Below are 19,444 nucleotides of genomic sequence, written 5' to 3'. Positions count from 1 at the left end.
GATTGCTGCAGGCTTTAGGCCGGATGTGCCGTGGCTGTTCCGGCTCATGGCATGGTGGTGAGGACTGGGGCCCTTGCAATACTAGGTGGGTGGGTGTGAAGATCGCGGTATTGCTTCCGTCTTAGTGAGATGGCTTCCCCCCCTCCCCTTGACGCAACTATACCTCCAGCAATAACCTCGACGGGACTTGACAAGGCTGACAAATTTCACGACTGAGTTTCTCAAGTTGTTAGAAGCTGTGTTGGAAGCATATACCCGGAAGATCCTCGTCCGAGACCTCTGGGTGGAACAGAAGGGAACTGAAAAAGACTTCAAGAATTCGTCTATCGCCAACACCAGCTGCAGCAGCATCAGCCACGACAAACGATGCCGATTGCCCTGGACGACGAGCGCGTCCGGCTCGTCAAGACGGCCTTTGTGACGTACTACCACCACGACGTGCACAAGGCATCCAAGTTCCTGCTCGACTTTGGATTTGAGGTCGCGGAGCAGCGGGGCGACGAAGTCATCTTCTTCAAGGGCTACGGACCCGACCCGTACTGCTACGTGGCACGGCGAGCAGGTGACGGGGGGCCCCGGTTCGGCGGCGCCGCGTACCTGGTCGAGTCGGCGGCGGAGCTCGAGAAGGCAAGCAAGATCCCCGGGGCGTCGGCGATCAGCAAGCTGGACGCACCGGGAGGAGGGAGCATCGTCACGCTGGCCGACCCCATCGGGCACCTGGTGCACCTGGTGCACGGCATCCGCGAGAAGCCCAGCGAGCCGCCGGCGGACCGGAACCTGCAGAAGCTGGTGGTCAACTACGAGGACGAGAAGCGCCGGGTGGGCAAGTTCCAGCGCTTCCAGATGGGCCCCGCGCCCGTGCACAAATGGGGTCACTACGGCGTCAGCTATCCGCCCGGCAGGTACCAGGACATGGTGGACTGGTACACGGGCCACCTGTCCCTGGCGTTCAGCGACAAGGTGACCATCGGCGGCGAGGAGGCCGTGTCATTTTTCCACATCGACCGCGGCCTCGAGTACACCGACCACCACTCCTTCTACATCAAGCCGACGCGGGGCGAGGGCGAGAAGCCCGACGTCGCGCACAGTGCCTTTGAAGTGCACGACTACGACGTGCAGCAGCTTGCGCACAATTACCTGGAATCCAAGGGCTATAAGCTCTCGTGGGGCGTGGGGAGGCATGTTCTCGGCAGCCAGATCTTTGACTATTGGTACGATGAGTCTGGGTTCGAGGTCGAGCATTACGCGGATGGAGACTTGGTGAATTGCGAGACTGAGGTGACTGTCCAAGAGAATGGGCCGCATACCATGTATGTCTGGGGCCCGCCTAGGCCCGCGGCACGAGGCTGAGGAAAGAATACTCTCCCCAAGCGCCTGCTGGCTGTGTATTGTCATTTGTTCTCTTATTGTCGGTCGTCATAACACGACTACAGTGTCCCGCAGCTATCTCTTGGTGTTAGGCTGTCTCTACATAAACGTGCAGACCCTTCTGATGGACGAAGAATGTGTTCCAGATAGTCAACTTCTTCTCTGGGTCCACGAGCCGGAACTAATGGCACAATGTTCGGTCAGCAACCTCACGACCCCCAAACATCTCTTCTTGAGAGGAGAATGGAAGATGAACGTACCTTGAAGCGCTTCAGAAGGAGCGGCACCAGCTTGTGCACTTCGAGCAGACTGATATTTTTCCCGATACACGTCCTCTTCCCACTCCCAAAGGCCATAAAACACCTCTCCATCTCTCCTTTTTCCTCCTCGTCGGCCTCCAGCCAACGCTCCGGATGATATTCCTCGACCGAGTACCGCCGTCCGTAGACTCGCTTGTCCTTGTGAATGACTGCCGGATTGCAGCCGACGATGGTGCCTTCGGGGAAGAAGTGGCCACAGAGAGTCACTCCGCCCTCAGGGACTACCCGCTCCAAGATGAGACCGACCGGCGTGTGGAGCCGCAAGGCTTCCTTGATGACAGCGCCTAGGTAGGGCAGGTTGCTTGTTTCCCGCCATTGTGGCAGCGCCGATAAGTCGGCCAAATTGAGCTCAGCCATCAGTCTGGACATCGCGGAGGGATTCAGGAGCAGAAAGTCTGTCAGTCCCTGATATCAGCACTCGCAATGTTCCCTATTTCTCAAGGAGAAGCACTCACGAAAGATTGCCCGGAGAGTGATCGCACTCGTGTCTGATCCTGCGTTGATGTTGCTGAGCGACCAGCCCAGCAACTGCGATTGCGGGATCAAGCCGTGATACTTGTCAAAGGCCGAGATGAACTTGGCCGTGAAGTCGGTCCGGTCCTTGAAATCCAACGGAGCCTTCTCGCCGTCTTCACGAAGTCGTACCCTGTCCGCCTCCTCAATCCGGGGCTTCAAGAATTGCAGGACGAACTTCGAGACTCCCAGTTTGTCCTTCGAGAAGGCGCCTCCCCAAAACCGGTTCTTGGCCAGCATGTAGTCCAGCCAAGGCATCTGCCCGACGATGGCTGTGTAGGCTCCAGATTTGTTCAACGTCTTGATGATGTTACCGACGTCGCGGCCCTGTTCGAGGAAGCCGAACCTGTTGCTGAACGTCATTTCGCCAATGACGTCGAATGCGTACCACTGGAGCCATTCGCCAAAGTCGCAAACCTTTTCGGTATCGGCGTACAGGGACGCCAGCCGCTCGACCAGCGTTCGCGAAGTGCTATCCACAAACGGCTCGTAATCCAGCAAGCTCGTCATCGCGTAGGCATGGGCGATCGGTCGCTTTGCGGTCTTGTGTTGGTCCTCGTCGGTAATCATGAAGAGGGAAGCGACGGGCTTGCCATTGACCAGAGGTTGCGCCACGCGGTAATACTCTGACTGTCGGGCTCTTTCTGTCAATCCCTTTGATCCCAGAAGCAAAAGTGTCGGCCTTTCGGGACCGCCTTACCTTCTGAAATAGCCTTGATATGCCGTAGATTTGCCTGATCTCCCTCGGGTCTCCGACACTGACACATCTGGGGCCTACCCGAACCAAGTCGCCGTACTTGTCATGCAGCACCTGCGAAACGACCTCAAACCTGCCATTGTATACAGCCAGGAAACGCCAGAGATCAGTGAAAGAGGCCACGAAAGGCCCAGGTATAGATCTCAGTCCTGGCCTGAGTCTCTGGTATATAATGAACACGGCGGCAGAGCACAGCAATATCAACCCGGCCACTGATGGGCAGATCCACCAGATTGCCATAGCCATGTCCAAGCGGGCCATGGTGGAAGAGGATTGCGACGAATACAGCCCCAGCCTGCCAACGGAGATAGTCTGTTATATTCAGGGAGGGGTGAGCCATTTCCCAGCATGACCAGAAGTAGGCGGGCTGAGTAGGCGGGCATGAGCTCACCTCCATCACTTGGAGTGCAAGCATTAACTTCAAAGTCAGCAACATTCCATCCCCACCTGCTCTCCGCTGATCGATGGGATGTGGGGGAGAAGCATCCAAGTCAGAGGAAGCGGGATTCCGGGGCTCCAATGGGTCGTGGACGGCAATTGCCTGTCCCGCGTAAATGCCGGGATCATCTCTTCAAGATTGGGAATTGGGCTGCTGCTGAGACGGCGGAAAGCTACACGAGACCAATCCAATAATTTTGTCGATACACGATCATCGTAGGCGCAAATACTTCAGTCCTTGTTCTCAACAGTTTATTCTATTGTGGATGAATGATGGAAACGGAGCACTGGCTTGTTTTCGATCAGAGGGCAGCTCCTCTTCCGTAGCCCATCAATCAACCCCCTCCGACCTCGTTCATGACTCCTCCATCCAGTTTTAATACCTCGCCATTCACATATCCACATTTCGTCAGGAAAATAACTCCCATGGCCATCTCCTCGTCGCTCCCCGCCCGTCCAGCAGGTACCTCGTGGCCTTTATCTTTGACCTTTTCAGCCGGCATATGGGCCTTATTCCGCTCGTCGGACTGTTTCATGGTCATCTCCGACGGGAAGTACCCTGGGGCAATGCTATTCACTCGGACGCCAGCCTTTGCAAACTCCTTCGACATCATTCGCGATAGGTGCGCGGTGGCTGCTTTTGCTGCATTGTACGCGAAATGTGCTTGAGAATGGCGCATCAGGCCGGACATGCTCGAGATGACGATGACGCTTGCTTCGAGATTGCGGGGTGCACGTTGAAGAAGAGGCAGAAAGGATGCCACCGAGAAGAATACGCTGATAACGTTGGTGTTGTAGGTCGCTTTCCACTCCTCGATTTGTTCTTGCCACAGGTTATCTTTCATCTGCTTGGCGTCGCTGGTGTCCGGGTATCCCTTAGGCCCGGAAACACCTGCAGCGGCAATAACAAGAGAGAAGTATTCTTCCTTGGATTCCAGCTCGGCAGTCAACTTCTCCAGCGATTCCTTGGACGTCACGTCGCATGGCCCAATTGGGATGATTTGGCCATTTAGGGATGCATTGGATGACTGTGGGTTGTGCGTGCGGGCGGCATTCTCAAGGACTTCCTTCCGCCTTCCGGTGATGTACACTTTGGCTCCTATGGCAAGATTCGGTCAGATGAGCTGGGCCGTTTTAGAATCTTCCATTGTGGCACCCTACCGTTTGCTGATAGAGCCTGGGCGGCCATGAGTCCGATGCCGGTTCCTGGCCAGAACTTCTCAGCGTCCACTTGGCAACTTTCACGTTTGCAACGTGGCATTTCTTACCTCCACCTGTGATAAGGCAGACATGGCCTTCAAGCGAGAAGAGGTTGGAGACGTGTAATTGTTCGGTCGACGCCATCTGCAATTCAGGAGGGCTTCGAGGGGTAACCTAGTGCCCAAGAGCTAGGAAGATGTCTTGACGATGACTATACGAGCTAGGGAAGCGGTACTCGATATCTAGTTTCCGTAAATCAAGCTGTGATATTGCTTGCAAGAACAAGAGAAGACTGATGGCGACGTTCGCAGACGCTGGTGACGCCTGTGACGCCTCTGATCTCAATGACGGATTGTGACGTCACTCGACCCCTGCCAAGCCACAGCCCGTCCACTGAGATCTCGCCCCTGTCGCTCTCTCAGCCTTGCGGTATGAGCCTCGCCGAGCTGACTCCAGGCATGGTTCAACCACTTATAGTGCAAAGGTGACTGCGTCAGTCACTATAGGGCAGAATGATGCTGAAGAAGAGCGCGGCCGTTGCTCAACACAGGTGTGCCCATTTGGTTCGTCGTGACAAATCGAACATCCTCGAAGCCGTGTTCCCCTGTCCCGACTGCCCATAACTTTGTGATCAGTGTGTCTCCCGGCTTGGCTGGAGAAGCGAATCGCGCTGAGAACTCCCGGAGGGCTCGCGGGTTGCTGAAGCCAGCTTGCTTGAGAATCCCGTGAGCCACGGTGTTCCAACTATACAGCCCGTGGAGAATAGCCCCTCCAAAGCCCATCTTCTGGCCCAGATCGGGCCCTGCGTGGAGGGGATTGTAGTCCCCGTTGAGCCTGTTTCCAAGAGTTGTGAGTTGTGACGCTACGAGCATACCGGAGTGGGTAGTGCTGTGTAACTAATTACCTGTACAAATATGCAGTCTCATTGCTTGTGTCAATCTCGAAGATGGCATCTGGCATCCTATCCGTGGGATGAGGATACGCTGGGGAGATTGGTCCTTTCGAAAGTCCCGATAACGAGTTAGCCACCCAGATATGAACATGGCAAACATCTAAAACTCCACGAAAGCTTACCTTTAGGCCCGCCCCAATTGCCTTGCCCGATTAGAAAGGCGCTTCCCACGGCTCGCGAATAGATCTCTCCCGTACGCTTATCCACGATACACTGTTCAGTCTCAATGACAGTCCCAGCCTTTCCCTTGTCGTATATGCCGATAACTCTACTTCGCAGCTCAAACGATTTTCCGGTACTAGAAGTAGGCAAGGATTTGAAAATGGTGAGTTTGCGCTGTCCATCGACGCCACGCTTCGAGTCAAATTTCGGCATTCCCGGAAGGGTAGGGAGCGATTGCCGGGCAAAGTAGTCGGTAATCTCTTCATCAGTGAGCTTGAAAGCTGGACATCATTTCCAATTAGACCTTTTGAGATCCTGGAACTGTTTATATCTTTGCACGTACGCAAAATGGTCGGGTATGTCGGAAATACCGCAAACTTCGGGTGAAGCTCCTACAATTGTGAACGTCAAGGACTTGTTTTGATATACAAAGCTTTCAGAGCAAGACCATACTCACATAGAGGAAATGCAATTCATCGACTGTACACCCGATACTTACTGCAAAAAGAAGGACATCACGCTTCAACCACCCAACATCCTTGGACTGGAGTTCATGAGGAATTGTAGGAGCAGACATTGGTGTTCCACTGCTTGGACTTGCTTTGCTCACGTCCATACGACTAATGTTCTTGACATAGGGAAGAAAGCCACGATATTTAAAAACTGAGTGTGTCTCAGTGGCGTCTTGAGAAAAAGCAAATATCCACCGCCCAGATGGAGCAGCCTCTGCAGGGCACCTCGGTCCGCGGTGAACGATTCGCGCCGCCTCTTATCAGGCTAGTGGACCGCGAAATACTTCGCACGACATGTCACCAGAGAGTTTCACGGTATTCCCATAAATATCTCCTACACTTACTCCACGTCTAAGTTCTTCACCCCAGTCTTCACGTATGTGACACTCCAGCCTGGCTCCCGACCCAATATCGCCCATCTTTATTTTCTAAATAGACAAGGACATCAGGTTCGCCCAGGACGGTATGTCGAGCAGTCAGGATCTTTTACTAGCTTTTGATGGCCGAGTTGCAACCATCACTATCAACAGACCTAAGAAGCTCAATGCTCTGACCGGACCTCTTTATTTCGCTCTGGGAGAGATGCTGCGGCAAATCGATGAAAAGGACGACATTGTAATCACCATCATCACTGGAACTGGCCGCTTTTTCTCAGCGTAAGGAAAGGTTTCTTGATTCTTCGATGCCTTGTGTTTGCTATTGTCGAAACGAGGCTAATGTCGTAGTGGAGCGGACGTAAGTGCGGGCGCCGCGGAGGAGGATGCCAACAGTGAGAATTCTCGGCTCGCCGCCTTGCGATCATTTGCCGCGATAACGCTGGATGTTACCCGAGCATTCTATCAGCATCGCAAAATCCTTGTCGCTGCACTCAATGGGCCGGCAGTGGGTCTCTCGGCTGGCCTCGTGGCTCTGGCTGACTTCATCTACGCTGCTCCGCATACGTACTTGCTCACCCCGTTCTCTTCTATCGGCTCTCTCGCCGAAGGCGCGTCATCTCGCACATTTGTACAACGACTCGGACTCGGCAAAGCCAATGAAGCACTCATCATGGGCAAACGTATCACGTGTGATGAGCTTGTGGCAACTGGGTTTGTCAACAGGGTCATTTCACCAGCATCCGGCAAGCAGGATGATAGTGCAGGTTTCCTCGAAAGGGTCATTGACGAGGTCAATGAGCGACTTGGTCCTCACCTTAACGATAGCAGCATTTTAGAAATTAAGGAGCTGATACGCAGAGGGGAAAGAGATATCCTGGATCATCAAAATCTCCTGGAAGTATTGGCTGGTACTGAACGTTTTGCGAAAGGGATTGTGCAAGCTAGTTTCAAGGCTCTCGCTAGTGGTGCGAGACACAAACTATGACCATGTTTCACGGAACTTTATCGACTGTCAAGTTCTGAAGACTCCCATGTCACATGTAATGCTGACTCAAGCCAGCACGAGTATAGGAGATTGCAAGAGTGCCTTGGAACCAGACACATCTAGCTTGACTGAAAGCCGCTCTTCTAGACCTTATCACCACACCCCCTACGCTGTAGTAGCTATAGATGGTAAATTCTCCCTTGTTTTGTTTGGCATAAACGCCTCGAAGGTATTAATTTGCTTTTGGTGGGGGTTCCCAACTGGCAAGTCTGCACTTTCAAGTAATAGTATCACGCTCTATGGGCCGTTCTGTATGAGAAGGTAGCAGAACCAGTCTCGGAATTCATCGATTGGACTCTTCTATTTCGGCCTTGTCAAAATTCCGATACAGTCAACGACACATGACTCGATGTGTGGCGCTCCTACCTATTTCGCACCTACCTTATAGGTGCCCTTTTGATAGGCGAGAGCCTGGTGCTCTCTAGACAGGAATAGCAAGCATTCAGAGAGTTTTCTTCCGCGTCACCCACACGATGTCAGTCAATGCCGTACCCGCAGCCGCTGCCGTACCCGCAACCGCAACCGCAGCCGGGTGGAGTTTTACCCTCTGATGAATCAACGTTCTAGTGCGGGTCTGACTTAGTCTGGGGAAAGAGGATGTCGTCAATTCTGATCTTCTCCACGAGTATTCCATAGTTGCGCCACTTGATCTCAAAAGTTACATACCGCGGGGAAATGCTCGATTGGGTCAGGCTTAGGCTGGTCGGCACCGGCAAGTCATGATGAAGAAGACCCTGCCCACGCGAGGTATGCTTTGGCATAAAGAGGCACATCGGTCGACTGAGCAATACAAAAGTCGGCGTCTTTGATATCTGTCAATAGCTTACCTTAATCGGAGGATCCCCCAGCGTGATAAGATGGCAAAAAGGCAGGCACTCGTAACGTTGATTTATTTCTTGATCTGGCGAGCCCAATCATTGCAGACAGCCACCGCGGCCCCTGCTGTGCTTTGTGAGAATTTGACGTTGCCAACTGTGCCAGGACTCCAGATTTCCAGCGTCCACGCCCTAACAGCTCGCCACTATACGAATCCCCTTGCTCCCGGCGTATCACTTGATATATGCAATGTCACTGTGAGCTACACCCACCGAGGAGAAAATGATATTACCTGGGTCAACGTCTGGCTGCCTTTGAACAATTGGAATGGACGATGGCAGGCTACTGGTGGTGGAGGTCTCGCGGCCGGACTTGGGGATTATTATCTACTCGGCGCAGCTCCTTTTGGATACGCCACAGGCACGACGGATGGTGGACTGACTTTGAACAACACCATTGACCCGCAAACCGGCCAGTGGGCGTTGGCAAAGAACGGTTCTCTCAACCAAAGTCTCGTCAAGAATTTCGCCCACAGGGCCATACATGACATGACCGTTATTGGCAAGTCATTAACCCAACAATTCTACGGCAAGGCTCCAATCTATTCCTACTACACGGGCTGCTCGACCGGCGGACGCCAGGGCTATTTCGCTGCCCAGGTATACCCTACAGACTTCGACGGCATTATGGCCAACGCTCCTGCACTGAACTCGCCCGAGATCTCGCCAGGTGACTTTTGGCCGTCGGTGGTGATGCATAACTTGGGTGCACCTCCGCAGTGCGTCTTGGATGCATACTATAATGCCACTCTCGCATACTGTGACCCTCTCGATGGCGCCACGGACGGGCTTATCTCCAACTTAGAGACCTGCGACTTCGATCCACAATCCCTTGTCGGGAAAGAGGTTGATTGTGGCGGCCAGAATGTCACCATCTCAGCAACTTTCGCAGATGTCGTCTCTCGCATCTGGGCAGGCAGCACCTCAACATTCGGCGCATCGTTGTTTCCTGGAAATCCTCGAGGCGCCCTCTTCAGCGGGCTGGCGAATACAACGACAGCCAATGGGGTCACAGTGCCAGTTCCCTTCTCAGCCGCGGAAGCCTGGATCAAGTACCTCGTCGTTCACGATCCCAATTACCCCACAAGGAACATGACGTTTGCCGACTTCGATTACGTGTTCGGACGGTCCGTCGTCGAATTCTCTGGCGTCCTGGGCACAATGTCACCCGATCTCTCACAATTTCAGAAACTCGGCGGGAAGCTGCTCACCTGGCATGGGTTGGCGGACCAGTTGATCACGCCTTACAGTACGATGTTGTACCGCTCGGCACTCTCACGCGAGATGGCTCTTACTCAGTCCCAACTGAGCGACTTTCATCGAGTCTTCTTCGCTCCGGGAGTCTCGCATTGTGGTGGCGGTATAGGGCCGGTGCCGACCGATCCTCTTGCGGCGCTCGTGAGCTGGGTTGAGTCTCACAAGATCCCTGACACGTTGCAGGCGGCTATTTCGATCTCCCCCTCCAGCAACGTGACGCGAAATTTGTGCCCGTACCCCAAGCTCCTCACGTATGACGGAACTGGAGATGTCGATGATGCGAATAGTTTCTCTTGTACCTAGCGGTGTTTTTCTTGCCACGGACCGAGCAAGGGCTAAGCAACAACGAATTTGTGGTCCTCCTCGACCCCTACAGGGGCCCGAATATGTTGCCACATTTCCATTGCGAGCTTGAAATATGGACCATAATTAAATAACAGTCTTTATAATGCCGACAGTGATCAGAGGAAGGAAGTTCCTTTATTAGTCATGACCTCAACAGCTTTCCTAGATTGAAGATACTTCTAGGCGCGCAACCACGTAGTAGGAAAAGACCATCAGTGAGCCGTTCAATTACCCAGTACCAGAGTAGCCCAGATTTCAAGGAGTTCCACCTCAGCTACTTAGGGTCCAACGCCCAAATCATGAGACTTCTCCCGGAAAAGAACTTGAAAATCAGACATGGGTCATTTCATCGCAGAAATTGTACTGGTAAATCATTCGAACGCGAGGCATTAACTACAATCTTGACATCTGCAGAAGTAAACGTAGAACCGTGGGAGCACGAACTCGGCAGGAGACTCGCAGTTAACAGGGGTTTTCCCACGAGAGATCTACCAGAACTTTTTCGACGCAGATACCAAGCCTGGAGTGTCTGCAATGCCCTCCCCAGCCTCATCCTGCCCCATCACAACGCGACGGCAACTCTGTTCGTCTGATACTTTCGGATGCTTGGGATGAAGAAGCAGGTGATAATGGCCAAGACGCCAAAAGGAATACTAGTGACCCATACCCATTTGAGAGACTCGGCGTAAGCCCATCGGGTCCCCAACTCAGCACCAGCTAGAGCCTGGGGGGAGTATCCAGGCGCTTGGGTGATGTTCGCTGGGGCGGTGAGAAACGTAGTAACGAAGTCGTTGGCATTTGACACCGGTAAACCCGCTTGGATGGCGTACTTGGCGACATTCTCTGGGAGCTGCTTGTTGAGCTTGTTCACGAATATGTTGTAGTAAATCGTGAAGCCGATCGAGCCTCCGACGGTACGGATTGACAACGACAGGGCTGCGGTAGTTGCGAGCAGGGAGTCCGGGACAACGATCAAAGCAACGGTAGCAGCTGGAACCAGGATGCCACCGACTCCAAAGCTAGCTATCGTTCCGAGGGCCACTGCTAGCTGCGGGGTTTCTGGCGTGGTAGCAACAAGTCCGCCGATGAAAGCAGCTAGAAGAGCGAGTCAGATTGATCACAATGCAAGAGTGGATCCGATTCAACCTACTCATCATGATTGAAGAGATCATGAGAATATACTTGGCAGGTATCTTCGTCGACAGCAGGGCATTCCAGAAGACAGCACCTGCGGTGGTGGAAATGCCATAGCCCAGGCCCTTCAACCCAACTTGAACTGGATCTGGACTCCACAGGGTTGAGAACGAGATTGGGAAGAAGTTGATCAGAGAATAGAAGTCGAAGCCGGCGATAAAAGCGACAAGGAAAGTAAGTCCTACAATTCGTTGTCCTTGGTAGAGCTCGCGTGGGATCATGGGGTGCGGAGCGAATTTCCACTCCCAGATCACCCAGGCGATCACAAGGAGGATGCCGATCAATAGCTGTGCGAGGACATAGCCGCTCTCCCAAGGATGAGTGTACCCGCCGGATTGGAGGGCAACGAGGCTGTTTCGATCAGCGGCATGAACCAAGCAGCTCAGACGCACTTACAAGAGAGTGATGCCGACAATGGACAGAAACGCTCCAATATAGTCAATGCGCGCCAGGATCTGTCCTCTAGACATCCCTTGCAGGCGAGGATGTGATTTGGGAAAGTAAGTTGTCAGCAGACCTAGGAAGACGATGCCGTTCCAGATCCTTGTTAATGTTAGCCTCGTTGCTCCATGGTGGAGTCAGCGACTCACAAAGCTATCCATTGTGTCCATCTCCATGTCACGTATGTCGAAAGTAACTGACTATAGATGGTTAGTACTCAACAGACACGAAGCAGGATGCATTGGTGCCTTACCTATACATAACGTAGGGCGTAAATGGAAGAATTGACGCAGTCATAAGTGCCAATGCAATGCCACGCTGACGTACGGGCACAATGTCCGACAAGCTGTTTGGGTCAGCGCTCTGCAAATCAAAGCATAGGATGACGATTGACATACCCAGCTAGAGCGGTCAGCTCGCAGACGCCCGCACCCGCGCCGGACAGGGTCATTCCTGTCACAGCCTGTCCGAAGGAGTGGGCACTGCCGATCAATGCAATTCCTACCATGATGACAACGGAGCCAGCCAGTGTGATATTGCGACGACCAAGTAGATCTTGCAGGTACCCGACAAATGGTGCAACGGCGGTAATGGCCAATGTGTTGGACACGGGAAGCCAACTTCCCACTTTCTCGGCTCCTAGATCGGCTTCCATGAAGGAAAGGCACCCTCCAACGAAATACAGCATGATCTGTGACCCTGAGTTTGCTGGTGTGAGACAGTGATCCTAAACAGATGTGAACAAACTAACCCGCGTATAACATGCCCAGAGAAACTGCAGCCACGCAATGACGGAGTGTCCATGCAACCTTGCCGTCGGAGTCGTCGCCCTTGTAGGCAAACTCATTGTGGACATGGACGTTGTCCGCAGCGTCCTTTTCTTTCTCAATTTCGTAATGCTCTGCAATCGATTCCTTCGAGGCTGCATGGCTCTCTAGGGTAGGTTCCGTTGAAACAGGTTGCGACATGATGGATGCCTTGACTGGAGGGTGCTTAGAAGCCAAATCAGAGAACAAGGTTGGGTGAGAAGGGCTGGAGGACTCGAAATCTGGGGAACCCCATGTGGGAGCCCCCCGATATAAAAACCTGGGCAAGTATTGAATTGATCGTGGGGACAAGTGCATAAGACAGGGCGTTTGGGGAGTGAGACAAGGCTGCACCGGTATTTTTCGGCTGTTTTCGGTATAGACCGGTTGGTGCTGATGTGGAACCCTGTCCGGCACGATGGCATCCCGCAAGAGGAGAAGCGACTCCGCTCCCTCTTTCTTGGCTCAGTGCGGAGTCGAAGCTGCGAGGTCAGATGTGGACGCCGACAGGTATGATTCCTGTTCAGAGCAGACATCACAAGAACACGGGGTCTAATAGGTTCAACAGCGCGTGCTCGTGCCAGTCCAGGAAACCGGATATCCTGCACAAAGACCGCGTTCCCAAGCTGCATTCTTGCAGTCAATCTTGACCGCCGCCCTCGCTTCCACAAATAGACCTCGGCTCCTGTCCTGTCAAGATACTTAGCGAGATTCTGCGAACAATCCGAACGACTTTTGCCCAGATTACTTGGTCTGGCTCAGCTGGTAGCTCAAGAGTAACGACAAACAGAGGCAAAAGGCATTTCAAAAGAAAACATGCCGTACAGATCTCGCTGGTCCATTCCGCTGCCGCAATGTTCTTTTCCAACGTTCTTGTTCGGGTCCCCTCACAAGGACCTGAGTGACAAGAAGGCCTACATCGATGCCACGAGGCCAGAGGAGCTCTTTCTCACCCGCAAAACGTTCCGTCTCTGGTCGCAGCGCGTGGCGTTGGGTCTGCTAAAGAGCGCCAATTTCCAGCCCGGAGATCGAATCTTGGTGTTTTCTGGAAACACCCTTGCCACGCCCGTTGCATTTATGGGCATTGTCATGGCGGGAGGAATCTTTACCGGAGCAAATCCGACCTTTACTCCTCGAGAGTTGTGCAATCAACTGCGAGATTCCGAGGCCACTTATCTATTTTGTTCACACGCTTCCATTGACACCGGGATTGAAGCGGCAAAACAGGCTGGGCTGGACAAGAGCCGAGTGTACGTCTACAACGAGAATGTCTTCTTGGGTGATAAAGGCGATCAGTCGGATCTCAAAGGGTGCAGGTACTGGTCTGCCCTGATCGCGCCAGCAGAAGATGCCCAAGGCTTCCAGTGGGAAGAGCTCGATGTGAGTTGAGACCCTATCACTCTGTTGTCCCGAGAAAAGGATTCACTAACCTGTACACAGGGAGAAAAGTGCCACAAGACTATCGCTCTCAACTACTCCTCAGGCACGACCGGGGTGCCCAAAGGAGTCGAGGTGACGCACTACAACTACATCGCCAACACACTTCAGTACAACCATCTCCCCACGCTCTTCCCGGACTATGCCGAAAGGAATGCTCGAACAAAATGGCTCTGTTTCTTGCCTTTCTATCATGCTATGGCCCAAACAATCTACATTGCAGGTGCCCTTCTCCGGGAAATTCCCGTCTTCATCATGCCGAAATTCGACTTTGTGGAGATGTTGGCGAATGTCGAAAGGTTCAGGATCACCGACCTCGCTTTGGTTCCGCCAATTGCTGTGGCTCTCACCAAGCATCCTGCTGTCAAGAAATTCGACCTGAGCTGTGTCGAGGCGATGGGCAGTGGTTCCGCCCCGCTCGGCAGCGACGTCTGCCGCGCGATAGAGAAGTTGTGCGGTGGCAGATTCAATATGAAGCAAGGTTGGGGAATGACGGAAGTGACCTGCTCTTTGCTGGGGTGGGATCCAAACAAAACTTCCACGTCCTTCGGTGTCGGCGAACCCAACGCCAATTGCGAGGCTAAGATCATGAGAATTACAACCGACCCCAGTGGCAATGAATCCTTTTGTGAGATTACCGAGCGCGGCCCCGAACACACAGGCGAGCTCTGGTGTCGCGGTCCCAATGTCATGAAAGGCTACTGGCGCAATCCCGCGGCGACGAAGAACGCTTTTTCCCCAGACGGCGAGCGCTGGCTGAGGACCGGAGACATCGCCTACGTCGACAATGAAGGCTGCTTTTTCATCGTCGACCGCATCAAGGAGCTGATCAAGGTGAAAGCAAACCAAGTGGCACCCGCCGAACTCGAGGCTCTGATCCTGGAGCACCCAGCCGTCGCTGACGTAGCTGTGATTGGTGTTCCCACCACCGACGGCGACGAAAGGCCACGTGCGTTTGTGCTACGGCAGCCGGATGTCCAGGTTACTGAGCAGGAGATTTTTGATTATGTCAAGCAGCGGGCTGTCGCGTATAAATGGCTGACGGCGGGGGTGGAATGGGTCGATGCGATTCCCAAAAACCCCTCGGGGAAAATCTTGAGGAGGCAGCTGCGAGAGCGATCCAAGGTCCAGACTGTGCAAGCTAGGCTGTAGAATTCATTATGTGAATTCTCGCCAAAAAAAAAAGAAGGGGAGGGGGGGGCGGGGGGGCTGAAAGGACTGTCTGGCGATTGCGACTCGGTCGCAATCGCTCTGGTCTTGATCCAAAACAGCGCAGAGGCTCACATATAACCCAGATACACCGCTATCATGATTGACAATGCTGATTTTGGACCCTGTCCCTGGGTGTAGTCCTCATCAGATCTTCCAAAATGTAATGGTATCGGATGCATGATGACCAGATTCCTGATACTGCGCTTGATCCCGACAAATGATTTCTCCAGTTTCACCCAATTTTCAACTTCTCTGTTCGTCTGTCAGCCTCATTTGGCTCACCCGTCCATAGCATGTCATGCTCTCGTGAGACTGTACGCGATCACTCGCCTTTTAATATTGATGGCACGTGGCACGTTTAGAGACTACATATCGCTCAAAACTTCAGGAAAATGGTCGAAATCTCCAACAATAGCCAGCGAGTTCGGTTTCTCTGTCATGGTCCCACAATTCACGTAGACGTTTTCCGGTTGCTGAGACCCGGGCAAACCAGCAGGAGACAATATGTCCATCAGAGAGTCAAAGGCATCCCCCAAGTCTGGCAGGTTCCAGCTCTCATGCGAAAGGCACGTACATGTGCTATAAGCGTCGCTTCCTGCCCGAGAGGCCAACCGCGGATGCAATTCATGCTCCTCGGGGTACTGCCCTTTCGCTAAAGCCAATTGGACGGCAATCATCTCTCGCAGGAAAAGCCGAGGCAAGTGTATGAGATTGTCCACTCTATCACTGTTATTCGACGAGGAGTCGCCGCGTAACTGGCTGTCAGACGACAACGAGCTAGGCATTTCATGCGCATCCAGACACATGACGATCTGGCGTATATGGCACAAAACTCGGTCGACTCCTTCATATCGTTCTTTAAGACCACTGAGGGCGGTAATATAGACGCTCAGGCGCTTCTGGGAGCTGACAACGTGCTGTTTTCCATGCGCCTTGATGTTCAAGATATGTTGGACCAAGGGAATGGCGATATGTGCAACACTAGATGATTCTATCAATGAATGCCAAGATCTCGCATTTGTCGGGACTCACATAGCAATGGGCATGAATGATAGCATGCCATGGTCAGAAATCTGCTGCAAGCTTGCGTCGATGCCTTGTATTGCTCTTTCGACTTCCCTCCGACCCTCCGAAAGGTCCATATGCATTGCACATCCATGTGTGACGGAAATATACATTGCGTGATTCCAAAGCGCCACCTTAGCCGAACTATGCACTGAAGTTAGATAGAACAGACAACAAATCGGACGCGCTTACTGATAGTAGATGTACATGATATTTTTGTGTAAGATGAGGGCTGTGTTTGTAGAACCATCGACGTTGCAGTCGACCTTGCTTTTCGTAAACCAGTGATCGAGGCGTTCAGAACAAGCCTGTATCTTGTCGCTAGCCATTGTTGTCTCTTCGGTGTCTGAATATGGAGGATCGAGTGATAGGATCCCTAAGGTTCGTTTTATCGGCGCGGCGAGACTGCAAAGCGCGGAGAATGACCTCGTCAACGCTAGCTTCGTGGTCGAGTCGTACACCATTGACTCTTCGGCTTTGGTAGGAAGAACTATGTCTTCAATTTCGGAAAGAACTGTGTCCTCCGCGTCAATCTGCATGGACCTACGGAGTCCCAGTGCCAGAAGTCGGTCTCGAAGCAAGCAACAACACCAAAGCCTCTCGAATTGGCTCCATCCTTGGACAGTAGCTTTATTAAGACTGTCGCGTGACTCGCGTCGATGTATGTTGACTGATTTAGCTAGATATATGGCGTTGCTTAACCAGTAGGTGTTCACTTTAGCATCGGAAGAGGAGACATAGTGGGTTAGCAGTAGGGCGCCCTGAGCACTAGACAACGTATCTCTGTATGAGTCGATATGGAAGAGCGCCTATAAGCACACTTAGTCGTCTACACAAAGGTATGCAGCGAAAGTCTCTTACCTTGGCTCGACGGTAAAATGTGGCACGAACATCGTGAAAGCCATCGAACCCAAGTTGATGAATTGTAGAGAATGAGACAAACTATGACATTAGCAGATAGACTACCCAATCGGTCTGAACACTCACACTGCAGGCTGCAAATAGCATCGCTTGAAAGACGAAGATGGAGATGGTCCTGGGTTGTGCTGTTGGGGGACTAGTGTAGACCCGCCAGAAATCACCTTCGTCCAAGATGGGCTGGTGAGGATGGATGTAGCGAAAGTAGGCCTTGACGAACTCGTCCAGTAATGCCCTTGACGGTACCCGATAACATCCCAGCCTCTCCAGGTACTGTACATCCTCATACATGAGCTGAGGTAGAGCGTCTGCTGAGAGGAATGGATAATATGAATAAATTACATCCGTCCCACAGAGGGTTCGGTCCACTCGCCGACCTAGAGTGGTGTAACTGTTCTGTATATTGTGGAATGGAGGCATGGAGTCAAGCAGAGATGCGCTTAGCTCGCTTCTTGACTGTACAGTGATTCGCGGTCCATCCGGTAGCTTCCAGTCTGGGTTGTCAGAGCTCAGCCCCAAAGTTGTTGACTGTTCCAGTTCGACCACCTTTGCTGACTGTATGCGTGCAGCGTATACATCGCACGTGGAGAAGTCCATCTTCTTCGGGTGGGCATCACTGCACCATACATCAAAAGTCAATCGGAATGTTGACATCCATGTAGTCTTGGGACATTATGCGTTGGATCACTCACAGCTTCTTTACTCTGGACTTTACGACACAGTGTGTGCCATCCAGCTTACAGTTGGTGCAGGGGACACCATTCTGCGTGGCATCACATCGAACCTTTCGTCCTCGACAGAGCAGGCAAGCTGCTCCGCCGCGTTTCAATCTGTGGCGCGACATACTCGACCCACGGAGCCGAGCTGGAGCATCGGTATCGCGGACAGAGCTAATCGCTGGTACGGACAATTGCGTTTCCATCGATACTGCTTGCCATGAGCAAAATCGATGGGGTGTCGTGTCATATGTGGAGTGTGTGGTAATTGAAAGCAGAAGAAAGGGGGGTTTCGTTTTGATCTGGGGAGAAAAGGGAGGAGAGAAATGGGCGGACTAGGGCACGTCTGGGGTGAACGGGCTCAGACATGGAGGGCAGCCAGCTTACCTCTGCTCTGAACCAAAACGGATCATCAGCATCTTGTAATGGGCATACCTGACATTGGACTACGCGGTCCAGACTCAAAAGATCGGACCACCAGGAGGTCACCCATTTTGTGCAATAAAAATGGGATGGTTGAGTCGCTTGTGCAAGGGTTTCTCATGAACCAGGACGCAATTGTGCGATGGATAGGATTGTCTCGGCCTGCATCAGGTTCAAGCCTCTCCCAAGCTGAGATCCAAATTGATGGCGGCCACGGCAATTTTCGGTATATCTCGGTTGTGGTGGTGATCAGCCCACCTCCTCCTCCTCAAAGGGTCTAGACAATACTGTGGATATGCCTCGAAAAAGCGGGCACCACTCTTTTCGAGTACCTCGTACTCGGTCCCGGATCCTCCCCCAGAATTGCCTCCTGAGCATTTTCCCGGATTCGGTCTTGATCATGTCCATGGGTTATCTTGTCGCGCTCAAAGACCCAAAGACAATCCTTACCTTTGGATTTGATGTTTTCCTCGACGCATATACAACCAAAGCCTGCTCTCAGTGATCTCGAGCTGTGTCCCGCTTATGCTATCCTAACCCACGGCGTTGTGGTATATGCCCCTATTCTCTGCGGGCTAAGGTGCGCGGGGGCGCTCTTCTGGCGCCCTGTCACTCTTCTCTCGAGCCCGATGGATGTCCCTATCGTAGCCGAGTTCGGACACTAGAGAAAACGTCTGGTTAAACCACTGACCGCTGATGAGTGGATGGGATGAATGATTCCATGCCGTTTGCAGCAACTGCTTGCTGGCATACCACTCTCTCTCGGATAAGGATCCTTCATTAGAGCTAGAAGTCGCAAATAACCAACTACTGAGGGACCCAAGTTGGCCCTCTCCCGGGGATGCTACTGGTAAGCAAACCCCTAACGTTGAGGGGGTGAACCCACAGCAACCGCCACCACCACTGCCTACCCTATTTGACCACATTTCTCCAATCTTCACAAACTCGAGATCCCCGACTTGACATACAAACCCGTCAAATGCTTTCATTCATTGAAATTCACCCCTGAGTGTTCGCGAAGAAGCATATTTCAGCGTGCAGCAACTGTCCGACTGCAGTGCTCTTATCCTTCTACAAAGACCAGAGTGCAGGATTATCACGCTGATGGCAG

At 52.7% G+C, this 19,444-nt stretch overlaps 2 protein-coding genes across 2 annotated transcripts; both read right to left on the bottom strand.

Moving 5' to 3' along the window:
* Positions 1-3,731: 3,731 nt before the first annotated feature.
* PV07_00825 (uncharacterized protein) lies at positions 3,732-4,862 on the bottom strand (the record flags this gene model as incomplete). The annotated part of the gene is made up of 3 exons (XM_016387311.1): positions 4,665-4,862; positions 4,558-4,602; positions 3,732-4,495 (listed from the first exon to the last, which is right to left on the bottom strand). The coding sequence occupies exons 1-3, from the start codon at positions 4,738-4,740 to the stop codon at positions 3,732-3,734; spliced, it is 885 nt and encodes a 294-aa protein (XP_016254239.1). The 5' UTR covers positions 4,741-4,862.
* Positions 4,863-15,279: 10,417 nt separating this feature from the next.
* Positions 15,280-17,791, bottom strand: PV07_00824 (uncharacterized protein; the record flags this gene model as incomplete). The annotated part of the gene is made up of 6 exons (XM_016387310.1): positions 15,280-15,463; positions 15,581-16,192; positions 16,244-16,420; positions 16,469-17,085; positions 17,138-17,218; positions 17,264-17,791. 6 exons carry the CDS (start codon positions 17,789-17,791, stop codon positions 15,280-15,282), a joined length of 2,199 nt encoding a protein of 732 aa, XP_016254238.1.
* Between the last annotated feature and the right edge of the window lie 1,653 nt (positions 17,792-19,444).

Source organism: Cladophialophora immunda (genome assembly GCF_000835495.1).
Source record: "Cladophialophora immunda strain CBS 83496 unplaced genomic scaffold supercont1.1, whole genome shotgun sequence".
Taxonomy (NCBI): Eukaryota; Fungi; Ascomycota; class Eurotiomycetes; order Chaetothyriales; family Herpotrichiellaceae; genus Cladophialophora; species Cladophialophora immunda.
This window is presented reverse-complemented; position numbering and strand designations above follow the sequence as displayed.